The sequence below is a fragment of the Mirounga angustirostris genome, unplaced genomic scaffold (assembly GCF_029215605.1).
Source record: "Mirounga angustirostris isolate CCGP_5_RB_7025 unplaced genomic scaffold, mMirAng1.0.hap1 SCAF_9, whole genome shotgun sequence".
In the NCBI taxonomy this organism is placed as follows: domain Eukaryota; kingdom Metazoa; phylum Chordata; class Mammalia; order Carnivora; family Phocidae; genus Mirounga; species Mirounga angustirostris.
In genome coordinates, this window is record NW_026991717.1 from 143,275,320 (window position 1) to 143,289,114 (window position 13,795).

At 60.7% G+C, this 13,795-nt stretch overlaps 1 protein-coding gene across 1 annotated transcript; it reads left to right on the forward strand.

Moving 5' to 3' along the window:
- Positions 1-4,787: 4,787 nt before the first annotated feature.
- Positions 4,788-13,644, forward strand: PLD4 (phospholipase D family member 4). The gene is made up of 10 exons (XM_045901641.3): positions 4,788-4,939; positions 6,714-6,913; positions 7,708-7,891; positions 8,064-8,184; positions 8,673-8,800; positions 9,379-9,579; positions 10,275-10,414; positions 10,574-10,739; positions 10,819-10,915; positions 11,425-13,644. The coding sequence occupies exons 1-10, from the start codon at positions 4,913-4,915 to the stop codon at positions 11,625-11,627; spliced, it is 1,467 nt and encodes a 488-aa protein (XP_045757597.2). The 5' UTR covers positions 4,788-4,912; the 3' UTR covers positions 11,628-13,644.
- The last annotated feature ends 151 nt before the right edge of the window (positions 13,645-13,795 follow it).

A 13,795-nucleotide genomic window follows, 5' to 3' on the forward strand; every position in this document is an offset into this window, starting at 1 on the left:
ATTAGAGCCAAACACACAGCTTAAGGCAGAAAAATAGCCACAGAAACATATGACGGGAAGTCGAAGAATGGATGTAATAAAGGTGAAAAACGGGAACAAATTTAAAATGGAACCATAACAGAAAACAAAAAATATAAAAGTTGATTTCTTGGAAAAAAAAATAAAATCGCCAAAATTCTGGCAAGATCTCCAGTGACCGAGGAAGAAAGATAAGAGGCACAAAGCCAGTCTGAGGAACGCAAAGGGGTCATCCCTGTGGACGTGCCCGAGTGAACGGCTAGGAAGGCAAGCATCGTGAATAACCTTTGTCAAGACAGCTTGCAACGTTAAACAAAAGGACACATTCCTAGAAAAATGTGATTTGCCAAAGTTGGCTCTCAGAGAAACAGAGAGCCTGAACGGTCCTATAACCATTAAGGAAATTGAATTCATAATTTACAATCTTCCCACAAAGATGTAAACGATCTAAGATTTCCATGCTCCACCAAAATTAAAAAAGAGTATTTTAGCCTGTTTTACAAAGTTCAAAATACAGGAATAAAAGGGTGCATACCCAATTCATTCTAGGACTCTAATATAATTTTTTTTTTTTTTTGAGAGAGAGAAAGAGAGCTCAAGTGGTGGGGTAGGGGCAGAGGGAGAGAGAGAAAATCTTGAGAAGGCTCCATGTCCAGTGTGGAGCCCAGTGTGGGCTGGATCTCATGACCGTGAGATCATGACCTGAGCAGAAATCAAGAGTTGGAGGCTTAACTGACTGAGCCACCCAGGCGCCCCTAGGACTCTAATATATTTAAATACCAAGACCAGGTGACGCATGAAGGGAAACACGACATGTCACCAGCGGGAGTTGTGAGCACAGATGTACAACTGGAAATCCCTTACTGCCGAAGCCAATCCAACCGCACGCAATGTAGGTCACGGTTCTTACGGGGCTATCCCAGGACCCCAAGGTTAATTTAACCTGAGAAAATCCCTGATTTACTTCATTAACAGATTCAAGGAGGAAAATATAGGGTGATCTCGATGGATGTGTACGAAGCACGCGGTGGTCCTAGTGAAGGGGAGGGACTGGTCTACCGGTCCCGGCGCCTTCGCGGGCGCCCCGGGGATGGGGCAGGGCCGCTTGGGCGCCAGGGTGAGCACATCAGCGGAAGAGACAAGGAAGACCCACACACATCTGGAGACTTGATAAACACAGAGCCAGCAGAACAGAACAAGAGGACTCCTAATTATCCACCAGGAAAACGGGTCTCGTGCCTTACCCAATAACCCGTTCCAGGTAGATGCTCACCTGGGGAAGAACACGGACTTTCTTTCTTTTCTTCTTTGAAAATTTTATTTAAATTCAAGTTAGTTAACATAGGGTGTATTATTAGTTTCAGGGGTAGAATTTAGTGATTCATCCATTGCATATAACACCCAGTGCTCATTACCTCACATGCCCTCCTTAATGCCCATCACCCGGTTACCCCATCCCCCCACCTCCCTCCAGCAACCCTCAGTTTGTTTTCTATGATAAGAGTCTCTTATGGTTTGCCTCCCTCTCTGATTTCATCTTATCTTATTTTCCCCTCCCTTCCCCTATGTTCATCTGTTTTGTTTCTTAAATTTCACATATGAGTGAGATCATATGATAATTATCTTTCTCTGGCTTATTTTGCTTAGCATAATACCCTACATTGGGGTGCACGTACCCCTTCTTTTCACTACATCTGTATCTTTGGGGTAAATACCAAGTAGTGCAATTGCTGGGTCATAGGGTAGTTCTATTTTTAACATCTTGAGGACCCTCCATACTGTTTTCCAGAGTGGCTGCACCAGCTTGCATTCCCACCAACAGTGTAAGAGGGTTCCCCTTTCTCCGCATCCTCACCAACATCGTTGCTTCCCGTCTTGTTAATTTTAGCCATTCTAACGGGTGTAGAGTGGTATCTCAGTGTGGTTTTGATTTGTATTTCCCTGATGGCTAATGATGTTGAACATTTTTTCATGCATCTGTTAGCCATTTATATGTCTTCTTTGGAGAAGTGTCTGTCTTCTGCCCATTTCTTGACAGGATTCTTTGTTCTTTGTGTGTTGAGTTTGAGAAGTTCTTTATAGATCTTTGGAAACAAGCCCTTTATCTGTAGTGTCATTTGCAAATATCTTTTCCCATTCAGTGGGTTGCATTTTAGTTTTGTTGACTGTTTCCTTTGCTTGCGTAGAAGATTTTTATCTTGATGGAGTCCCAATAGTTCATTTTTGCTTTTATTTCCCTTGCCTTTGGAGACGTGTTGAGCAAGAAGTTGCTGCGGCCGATGTCGAAGAGGTTGCTGCTTTTGATGGAATCCCGTCTCACATTGAGGTCTTTCATCCATTTTGAGTTTATCTTTGTGTATGGCGTTAGAGAATGGCCAAGTTTCATTCTTCTGCATGTGGCTGTCCAGTTTTCCAAGCACCACTTATTGAAGAGATTTTTTTCCATTGGATATTCTTTCCTGCTTGGTCGAAGATTATTTGACCATAGAGTTGAGGGTCCATTTCTGGGCTCTCTATTCTGTTCCATTGATCTATGTGTCTGTTTTTGTGCCTGTACCATGCTGTCTTGACGATGACAGCTTTGTAATAGAGCTGGAAGTCAGGCATCGTGATGCCTCTCGCTTTGGTTTTAAAAGACTGACTTTAGAACATGGTGCTTGGGGGCGCCTGGGTGGCTCAGTCGTTAAGCGTCTGCCTTCGGCTCAGGTCATGATCCCAGAGTCCTGGGATCGAGTCCCGCATCGGGCTCCCTGCTCGGCGGGAAGCCTGCTTCTCCCTCTCCTGCTCCCCCTGCTTGTGTTCCTGCTCTTACTATCTCTCTCTCTGTCAAATAAATAAATAAAATCTTAAAAAAAAAAAAAAAGAACACGGTGCTTGATTTTCACATCCTTGGTCAGATACAACAGCAAGAAAACCCTTGCAGAGAAGTCTTAAATTTCAGTTCGTAGTATTATTGTTTGTAGTGATATTAGAATTGTTACTTGGAAATTGTGTTAAACCTGTTATAAGCCAAAGCTAGTAAGTAATTATTTTAATGTTAGGAACCAAAAGTTTCCATGTAAGAGAGAAGAGATATAAGTACAAACCCAAAGCAGGGAAGAAAAGCTTGCTGTGGTCCCTGAGCAAGACGTGCACTCCCATGTCCACTGCGGCGTGATCCACAGCAGCTGAGACGTGAGGACGACGCACGTGTCCATCAGCAGACGGATGGGTGAAGAAGGTGTGGTGTGTATTCACACACACGGTGGAATACTACTCAACCATAAAAAAGAAAGAAATCCTGCCGCGTGGGTAGACCTGGAGGGCATACTGTGAAGCGAGCTGAGTGAGAGAAAGACAAATACCGTATGATCACTTCCAGGTGTGGAATCTGAAAAAACCGAGTTCACAGATACAGAGAACGGACTGGCAGGTGCCGGGGGTGGGGGAGGGGGGAGAACGCGAGGGGTCGTGAGGACACACCTTCCGTCATCTGGGGGTCCTGGGATGGGATGGGCAATGCGGTGAGCGCGGTGCTGTATCCTGGGAAGCTGCCAAGAGAGCACGTCTTAAACGTTCCTGTGAGGTGACGGCTGTTAACCGAACCCCTCATGGTGGTCATTTTGCAGTATATACAAATCTCGATCGTTAGTTATGTTGTACCCTGGAAACCAATATGTTATATGTCAGTTACATCTCGATAAAACAGGGGAAGGTGGATAATAAAATTAAAAAGCAAGAAAAGAAAGACAGCCCTTGTAATGTTTCGGCTGAGTTGGAAACTTCTTACCGAAGGCTGTTGGCCAGGCAAATGCAGAGGGAATAACGCAGGAAACCAGTGGTCTGCGCCCCCCAGGCGCAGGCTGATAAGGAACCAGGAATCTGCAAGGCGCTGAGCATTAGCCCTGGGTGCTTGCTGGGAGCAAGGCCGGAAGCACATTTTTCTAACAGTCAGATGTAGCATCACTCACTCGTTGGGGAGCTGAGAGTCAGCAGGACCTGTGGTCCCTGCCGCCCCCAGATGGCGTTCCTGCAGGATGAGCCATCTCTGCCTCACTCCCAGCGCCCGGGAGCAGGGAAGAGGAGCAGAGACTCCGTGGGGAGGGGAGGTGGACCTCCAGGAGGTGGCCAGGTCAGACGGGTGGAGCCCTTGTGATGGGATTAGTGCCTTATGAAAGAGCCCCCGGAGAGCCCCCAGCCCTTCCCTCTTGGGGGGACACAGCAAGGAGAGAACCAGGACCCAACCTGCCGGGGCCTTGACCTTGCACTCCCAGCCCCCAGAGCTGTGAGGAGCAAATGTCTGCTATTTACAAGGCGCCCAGTCCATGGTGTTTTGTTATAGCAGCCTGAACAGACTAAGGGAAGCCAGAACTATGCTCCTGGGAACACAGAGCTGATGGCTGACCTCCAGCAGCCATTGTGGGGCCACGAGGCTGCTAGTCAACCCTAGGTATTGGGAGCTAGGATTCCTGAGGAGGGACCTGGAGGGACCCGGCCCCCCACTGCTGTGAAGCAAATACAGTCTCTAGGCCACCGGCCCCTGAACCTGGTTAGCATGAGAGAGAAACGAACAATCCTGTTCAAGCCAAGGCTCCTTTGGTCTCTTGCTTACACTGAGCCCAACCGACACCCGGGCCTGTGGCTAGAGAATGCCTCCACCTTGGGAGATGGGGCCAGGGAGAGAGATTTTCTCTGGAGGTGAAAGTTCCCAGCCCCACCCTCTGGCTGGCCCACCCAGCTCCAGATGTCTGTCTGTCCGGGGTGCAGAGGGAGGTACTCGGGACGAAGAGGAAGTGGCCAGAAGAGGAAGCAGCAGGCTGCAGAGAGGAGGCAGGTGGGCTAGGGGTGGAGGCAATCACCGGAGCCTGCTGCCCGCACAGAGAGCCGAGGGCCTGCAGTCTGTGTCTGGAGCGAGATGCACACCAAGGCACGACCCCCAGAGGTGAGTCCAGGGAGCCCGGGGCCGGGTGGGAGAGCCAGGCCAGAGGCCCCAGGGAAGCCAGCTGCCAGCAAGCCCGGGCCCAGGGGATCACAGAGCCTCCGGCCGGGCCTACAAACCACCCGGTCCTCCTCCAGTCTGGGCCACGGGGACCACCAGGCCTCCGGGCCTCCCAGCGAGCTGACAGCGGGCCGACTGCCCCAGCCGGGGCCTGGCAGCCTCACCCCACGTTCCGCAGGGCAGGAAGTTCCACGCCTGCAGCCGTGACCTCTGATGCCTGCAGGGTCCCGGCTGGCAGCCAGTGGGCCACGCTCTCCCCACAGCCGGCCCCAGCCCAGGGCCACGGGCTTGCCGGGGCTGCAGTGCGTGAGCAGCTCCACAGCCGCCCCTTAGGGCTGCCCTGGGGGCGGGCTCCCCCGGCCCCAGTGCTGTTCCCAGGGACCAAGAGGAGGAGCGGATGTGCTCTGGGCATTGGAGGTCGGGGAGGTGCCTGGGACAGCTCCAGTCCCAGATGGGGGCTGCGGGGCTCTGACCTGCCCTCTGCCTGGGACACTCGGGGCACCAGTCCAAGGATGTCCCTGGTGCCCCCTTCACCAGCCCCAGCCCCGGGCTTCACACTGACCGCCTCTCTGAGAGCCAGCGAAGGCCTGATGAACCCCCGGGGTGGGGGGCAGCCCCCTGAGCGTGGCTCTTCTGTGAGGAAGGGGAGCAGCGTGAGGCCCCTCGCTCCCCTTGGGGGGGGCTCCGTCGCTCTGCCCGAGGCCTTGTTCTGGCTCCTCAGGCCCCTCGCTGCACCCCCCGGGGGGCATGCTGAACTCGGGGGCACCACTGTCACCCACAGTGACATTTGAGGCTACTACGGGGAGACGCCTGGCTTCCAGCTCTCTGTGGGAGTAACTGCCCTGAGGGGGCCGCGTCCTGCTGCAGGCGGGGAGCCCCACACAGTACCTCGGGCTCCCCAGCCCCCCGCACGACAGCGAAGGGTCCCAGCTCAGTCCCCGCCGTGCCTTCCCAGCCAGGACGAGGGGTCCAGAATCCCAGGCGGGGGCTGCCGGGGGCCGGGCGGGGGGCCCAGCCCTGGGAAGGGAAGTGGCTTTTTACGGGTCTTACGGAGGACGCGGCTGAAAGCAGAAATGGCTCTGGGCCTCGCCACACATGTGGCTAAAAGCAGGAACCGAGACTCAGACACCCAGATGCCCACTGAGAGGGAAACCGAGAGAGGGGAAAACAGCCCGGGGGCCGGGACAGACGGACACACAGACACACACCAGCTCCAGGCTCCACACAGAGTCACCACCTGCAGGCTAGGCCACCCAGGGGGCAGTGGGGAGAAGCCCGGCGCTGGGCCCGAGACTGTGGGTGACACCGGGTCGCCCTGTCAGGGCTGAGACCTCCGCAGAGAGCATCAGTGGCCCCTGCCCGGCCCTTTTCCACAGGGCCCACTGCCCACAGGACAGAGAGGCCGGCGCGGCAGAATGGGGGGCCCAAGGGAGGGGGCTCTGCAGCCTCGCAGAACCCCGCACCAGAGTGGCAAGGACGAAACCAGCCAGACCAGAGGGCTGCCCTCATTCTCCAATCCCTGTCTCGGGGGGCCCCCGAGGGACAGTCCCAGGCCACCTGACCCGCCCCACATCAGCACCATCTTCCCCTGTCCCTTGCCCACCTGCCCCCCCAGCATACCTAGCCCTCCCCGGGAGCCGGGGACAGTCTCCGTCAGCACTGGAGGGGCCACCCCAGCCCACCCATCTGAGGACCCCATGGTGACACCCTTCTCCAGTTGCAGATGCTGGGAATGCTGGCCATGCTGTGGCTTGGCGCCGTGACTCTCGCCTACGTCCTGTGGCAGGTGCACCTCCCCGCCCCCTGTGGCCAGCTGCACCCCGGGGAAGGGCCCACCGGGTCCGGGGGCCATGGCTCCAGCCTGGCCTGGGGGTCCCAGAGAGGGGAGGCCGGGCAGCAGCTGCAGGACTCGTGCCGGTGAGTGAGCCTGCCAGGTCTGCCGGGCGGCGGCCGCGCTCTCTGCCCCTCCGCGAGCTTCCACCTTTGGACCTGCCCCGCGGGATAAGCACGGCCCTCTGCCACCTCTTGGAAGATGCAGCTAGCCGGGAAGGCTGGCCCCAAGGCCCAGATGGACGGGGGCGGGGGTGGAGGTCGGGTGGACTTGGGGTGCTCTTTGCAACAAACACAGGCCGCCCCCTGGGGGCTCCGCCAAGGCCGCGAAGCCGGGTGCCGCCGGGGCTGAGGCTTGCGGCTTCTCAGCTCTCCCATCGCAGGGGTGGCGTTGCTGTTCCCAGCGCTGGACCGCCTGCCTTCCCACGCTTCCTGCTGTGGGGGGGAGTCCTGCACATGGGCCGGCCCGCATAGCCCGAGAGGGGCTCCCACCACCTCCTGGTCCAGCCCTTCCTCGGGGTCAGCTTGGGCCGCCTCCAAAGGTCTCCCCACCAGTAGGCAGCCCAGACCCAAATCTCTGCTCAGAGCAACGGCTCTTGAGCAGGAGGGCCCGCCTGGGATTGGGGCGGGGTCTGGGCCCCTAACCTGCTCTGCTGTCTCCCTGGCTCTCCTGCCCTGGGTGTCACCGCCCCCAGCGGGCTGGCTGGGCTCACACCTGCCCTGTCCAGTCTAGTCGGCTCCCCGTCGTGCGCCCTGGGCCTGGGCCCGGGCCCCGTGTCGGCAGCGACCCCTCCGGCCTGGCCAGTGGGCACAGAGCAGACGATATGAGGCAGGTTGGTGGCATCTGTGCTCTGCTCAGGCCCCATGGGCTCTCTCTGCAGGCTTGTCCTTGTGGAGAGCATCCCCCAGGACCTGCCCTCTGCAGCTGGCCGCCCGTCTGCCCGGCCCCTGGCCCAGGCCTGGCTGCAGCTGCTAGACACCGCCCAGGAGAGCATCCACATGGCTTCCTTCTACTGGTCCCTCACAGGGCCCGACGTTGGGGTCAACGACTCGTCCTCCCGGCTGGTATGCCCCGGCCCTCCCCACCCCGACTTGACGGCTGCAGGCCGTGCGCCCCATCCGGTGCCAGGGTCCATCTCTCTGTGAGCTGTGGGTGGGCAGGGTGGCCTCCCGGGAGAGGTCTGGGTCCTTCCTAGTTGGCAGGGGGTCACCCCTCATGGCTGGCCTGGCCTTGCAGGGGGAGGCCCTTCTACAGAAGCTGGAGCAGCTGCTGGACAAGAACATTTCCCTGGTTGTGGCTACCAACAGCCAGTCATTGGCCAAGAACTCCACGGACCTGCAGGTCCTGGCGGCGCAAGGTAGGTGCCTGTCCGGCCTGGGCCCCTGGGCCCGGGGGGAAGCATGGCGCCTGACCTGCTGGCGCCACAGGACAAGGAAGGAGCGCAGAGCTGCCTGGGACAGGCCTGGAAAGGCCACCCGTGCCCCCCTAGTTCACCGGGGCCCAGGGCTGGTTCCAAGGAGCCAGAGGGTCGTTCTCCATGGGGCAGAGCATAGGGTGGTCTCGGGGCCCCCTGAGCCCAGCTGCTTTGACCTGTGGGTGGGCTCAGGCTGGGAGCTCAGCCGGGGAGCAATCCTTATAACCCCGGGCTCTGGGGCGGGGCTGCCCCGAGGCGTCCTGGGCCAGTCCATGCCTCCGTTGCCCCACCTGGAAAGTGGGGATGCTGATGGCCTGGGCTTAGCAGGACCGCCCTGAGGGTAAATGAGCAGACCCACTGCGAGGACTCAGGCTCGCTGTGAAGCTGGTACCCAAGAGCCAACTCACCACACGGTCCTGACCCCCGGCCAGGTGCCCAGGTGCGGTTCGTGCCTATGAGGAAGCTCACCGGGGGCGTTTTGCACTCCAAATTCTGGGTCGTGGATGGACGGCACATCTACCTGGGCAGTGCCAACATGGACTGGCGGGCCCTGACGCAGGTGAGTCCAGAGCCAGGGGAAGGGAGACCCACCTGGAGCCCATCCACTGCCCGCGCTCCCGGGGGCTTGGCCCGATGTCCCGTGCAGCCTTGGGTACATCACCCTGCTGCGAGTTACCGGAGCCTGGGTCAGGAAGTTACGGAGTCCCACACGGCCACTGCGCTCACCCTGGGGAGTCTCATTTAACCCCACGCAAAGATGTTCCAGCCACTTTATCCAGGGAAACACGCAGACTGCAAAGCACGATCCTCTTAGGAAAAGCAATGCATTAAAAACCAGTCCCAGAAAGGTGGTGGAAAAGGCAGCTGCGTCTGTCGTGGGACAGGGGCGCGAAGAATGATTTTTCTTTTATGCACTTTCCACTTCTGTGGTACCAAGCGTGCGTTGCTTTGATCACTGGCATACGGTGTTCAAGACGAGCAGGGTGCCCTGGGCACCCCCACCTCATAGCTTCCCGCGAGCACACTGTGTGTTGTGACTCGAGCAGGAGACTCTGCGGTGGGCGGATGCCAGTGTGGGGGGCCGCGCTCTGCCCGGCAGGGGCCTCCTCCTGCAGCCGCCGCCCTGTCCCCCCGCAGGTGAAGGAGCTGGGCGCCATCATCTATAACTGCAGCCGCCTGGCCCTCGACCTGGAGAAGACCTTCCAGACCTACTGGGTCCTGGGGGCGCCAAAGGCGGTCCTCCCCAGAGCCTGGCCCCAGAACTTCTCGTCCCACATCAACCGCTTCCAGCCCCTCCGGGACCGCTTTGACGGGCTGCCCACCACTGCCTACTTCTCCGTAAGAGGGGCTGAGGGGGCCTGCCAGAGCCCCAGGGCCGTGCCCTGCCGTGGTGCCCGCCGGGGCCTCAGGGCAACGGCCTGGGGAGCCAGCGCCCAGGACCCGGCCGCGGTCCCCCGGCCAGCAGCAGGCTGGTGTGCGCGGACCCCGCTCTAGGAGAGGACGTGCCATCCACGGGAAACAGGCAGCCCGGGAGGGGGGCCTCCAAGCGCCCTGTTGGGTGGGGCTGGGGGGCTTCAGCTCAGGACCAGGGAGGACCGGGGAGGACCAGCTCATCAAGTGGTTCTGCGGGTCTTCGGGCAGGGAAGGCGGATGGGGCAGGCTGGTCCTCCGTCTGGTGCGTGGGAGCAGACAGCCCTCCAGCTGCCCCAGTGGCTGGTCTTTGGAGACCCAGCATCAGAGCTGGGGGGGCCCTCGGGGGGGCCCTGCCTGAGCACCTGAGCAGACACAGAAGTCTTTGTTGGTGCAGCCAGCTGCCTTGATCCAGGAAGTCAGGCCAACCTGGAGCTGGGGTGGGGGGCGGGCTGCCGCTTCCAGGCTTCCCTGCCGAGACCGAGGGCAGCCCCGAGGCCCCTGTGTAGACACTCCCCCTCTCTCCCCACCTCCCCAGGGAGCACCTCTTGTCTTCCTCCACGTTCCCACATGCTGGAGGGGGGGTGCATGCTGGGGTCACAGGGACCTCTCTCCCTGGACAGGCCTCGCCACCCATGCTCTGCCCGCATGGCCGCACCCGGGACCTGGAAGCACTGCTATCAGTGATGGGGGGCGCCAGGGAGTTCATCTACGCCTCGGTGATGGAGTATTTCCCCACCACGCGCTTCAGCCACCCAGCCAGGTGGGTCTGGGCAGGACCCCGGCGACCCCGGGGGGTGGAGATCCACTGTGCCGGTGGGCAGCTCCTGGCACGGTTCCTCTCCTGCCGGGACCCCCGCTCACCCACGGCCTGCAGGCAGGGCCCCTGTTGGCCCAAGGACCCTGACCCACCCTCCCGCAGGTACTGGCCGGTGCTGGACACTGCACTGCGGACAGCCGCCTTCGACAGGGGTGTGCGTGTGCGTCTGCTGGTCAGCTGCTGGCCCCACACGGACCCCAGCATGTTCCCCGACCTGCGGTCCTTGCAGGCTTTCAGCAACCCCGCGGCCAGTGTCTCGGTGGATGTGGTGAGGACCTGCTCCCCGGGCCGGGCTGGGGGAGGTGGCCCTCCTCCCCTCCTGACAGCTCCCTCTCTGTGCCCCCAAGAAAGTCTTCATCGTGCCGGTGGGAAATCACTCCAACATCCCATTCAGCAGGGTGAACCACAGCAAGTTCATGGTCACAGAGAAGGCGGCCTACATAGGTGAGCAGCCAGGTGGCGCAGCCCCAGGACCCGGAGTCTTTGAGGGGTGCCAAGCCCATGCACGTGACACACGGAGGCCACATAAACCCACAGAAGGGGGACGTGACCCCCCCCAAGCAGTGGCCAGGCCAGGGTGCTCAAGGGCACACTGCTCTTATACCCAGCACAGACCCCTCAGGGCAGTGGGGCTGCTGAAGGGCATGAGCGTCCACAGGGACCTCTAAGGACCAGCACAGGACCCGGGGCAGGTCGAAAGTCCTGAGCACTGAGTTTTCAGGACACTGAGTCAGGACAGCTGTCCCGGGAAGTCGTGGACGGAGCCCCACACGCGTGGAGAGCTAGCCGGGCCTCCCGCCTCTGCAGGGCTGCCCCCGCTGGGGTTTTTGGCAGCGGGGTGGCCACTGTGCCCCTCTGTCCCCAGAGCGCAGCTGAGCCTCACGACTGGGCCTTGCGGAGGGGCCTGGGGGAGCCCGGTCACCCAGGGACCCCTCCCCATCTACCGCCCCCAGGCACCTCCAACTGGTCGGAAGATTACTTCAGCAGCACCTCAGGGGTGGGCCTGGTGGTCAGCCAGAGAGCCTCCAGCACCCGGCCAGGGGTGCTTCCCGTGCAGGAGCGGCTGCGCCGCCTGTTCGAGCGAGACTGGGATTCCCGCTATGCCGTGCGCCTGGACGGACAAGCCCAGGGCCGGGACTGTGCTTGGCAAGGCTGAGGTGCAGCTCCGTCTGAGCCCTGGCCCCAGCTCCCCGTGGATGCCGCCTCCCGCTGCGCCTCCCAGCTGTCCCCCTGCTGGGGCTCCAATCTGCCCGTCCGCACAAGCCCTGCTCAGGGCCAGGACCCCCCAACTCCTGGCAGGTGCAGACTGCTTGCTTGTGCCCAGGCCCCGAACCAGCCTCTCTTCCACCCCACCCCCTCCAGACAGCCCTCCAGGATGCTCCTCCCCGACCCACAATCCCCACCCACAAAGGGGGGCTTTAGAATACACAAGCACCTCCCTGCCTGTCTGTGTGAGTCCCGCATGGGCTGCATCCACTGCTCCTGGCCCCGGGTTGGAGGTCGGCAGCCCTGACCCTGTGAGGCTGCTGGGCAAGCCTGCTCTGGTCCCCACTCACAGGGACCGGGGGGTGGGGCCGGGGCAGGTGCTAGGACAGGGGGGCCCAGGACTGTGGGCACGGGTCCTGGAGAGGGGAGGCGGGTGCAGGGCTGCTGTATGGCCCTTAGGACCATGTGTAGTGGTCAGCACTGTGCGCAGAGTCGAGAGAACCTGGTTTTGAGCCAGGGGTTGGGGGGTGGGGTGCTGGCCCCAAGCTGGGTGGGGACTTGGATACAGACCTGCTGGAGCTGACCCTGTCCTGGGATGCACCCAGCACCTGCCCGGCAGAGGCAGGATCTGAATCCTGTTGGACACCTGGGTTCCGGCCCCTCTGCCGGGTCAGAAGCCTGTCTCAGGTGCCTTGGCCTCTCTCGACTCCTGGTTTCTGACCAAGGCTTCAGAGCCCATCCGACCTGTGGAGCCCACCTAGGCTGGAGCTTGGGGCCAGCTCAGTGGCCCAAGGGACCCTGGGTGCTGAGGGAGCTAATCGAGTACATACCAGGGTCCTGCTCTCCCACACCCTGGGGCGCCTCTTCCCTGCCCCCCTAGTCCTCTCTGCCCCAGAGTGAGCTGATGGGCTGCCATTGGGCCCCCTACCGTCAGCATCCTTGTTAGTGAAGAAGGTCCCTGAGCCCAGCCTGCCCTCCTGCCCAGACCTGCAAGGGTCTGAAGAGGGTGCCGTGGACCCATGCAGCCCTGCAAGGCATCCACCGCCTCTGGGAGCTGGTCTGTGTGTGAGCTGCACTGGGCCGAGCCAAGCCCTGGGGCCGCTGTGGCAGCTCACCACGGCTCCCATCCCCTGCCCGTGGACTGCGCAGCTACGCCCGTCAGGAGGAGACGCCGTCGCAGCCCCGTGGTGCTCTCCAGGGCTGCATGTGGGAGCCTGCTCTCTGGTCCTGGCCCCACAGCGGCGTTGTCCCCGGGCCGGTCGCCGCGAGCTTGCAGGGCTCCGTGCTCCAGGCCGTGCTGGGACAAAACCACAGCCAACGGCCCAGTGGCCGTCACCAGCGGGAGGGGCTGGTGGCCACAACCCAGTGGCAGCCTCGAAGGCCCGTTCCAAAGCAGACCCCCCCACAGGAGACCCAGCTTGATGAGGCTCAAGAGGCCCTCCGGGGCGCCTTGACGTGACTCCTTCTGGGCCGCGGCGGACAGACTCTAAAATGGCCCTCACGACCCTGCCCCCTGGAGCCCGTGTCCTGTGTGACCCCCTCCCCGTGGGGGCGGGCACACCTGTCTTTGCTTGTAAGCAATAGAACGCGCAAAGGGGCCGCAGCATCACAGCTGTGTTTGTGCAACACGTCTGTCGCCGTGTCTTGCTGGGAGTCCGCTCCTTGCTGGCTGGATGAAGCAAGCGCCTAGGCTGTGGCCGCTCGGTCAGAGAGGCCCCGCGGCAGGGCACCGCGGGCGGCCAGCAAGACGCAGAGGCCCCCGGCATCCAGCGGGCGAGGACCGAGTGGAGCGAGCCGCTCCTTCCCCACTTGGACGGGCGATGAGACCCCAGCCCCGGCTCACGCCCCGACTGTAGCCTGCAGGACCCTGGGCAGAGGACCCAGCTAAGCGGGGCTTGGACTCCCGATCCATGGAAACCGGGAGGTCATAAATGTGCGCGGTCTTCAGCTGCCGGCCTGTGGCAACGCCGTGACGCAGCACGGAGGCCGCGTGGGAAGACTCCGCTGCCCCTCCTGCCTCCAGCACCGAGGCCCCAATATCTCAGGCCTTGACTGCAGCTTCCGACGAGGCAAGAAGCCCCGGAGCCAGGCAGACCCCCACGGGGGTGTTCCCAGGAG

Coding starts and splice junctions, on each gene's coding strand:
- PLD4 (XM_045901641.3), top strand. CDS start 4,913: ATGCACACCAAGGCACGACCCCCAGAG. Junction 10,415..10,573: donor CGCTTCAGCCACCCAGCCAG/GTGGGTCTGGGC, acceptor ACCCTCCCGCAG/GTACTGGCCGGTGCTGGACA. Junction 10,740..10,818: donor CCAGTGTCTCGGTGGATGTG/GTGAGGACCTGC, acceptor TGTGCCCCCAAG/AAAGTCTTCATCGTGCCGGT.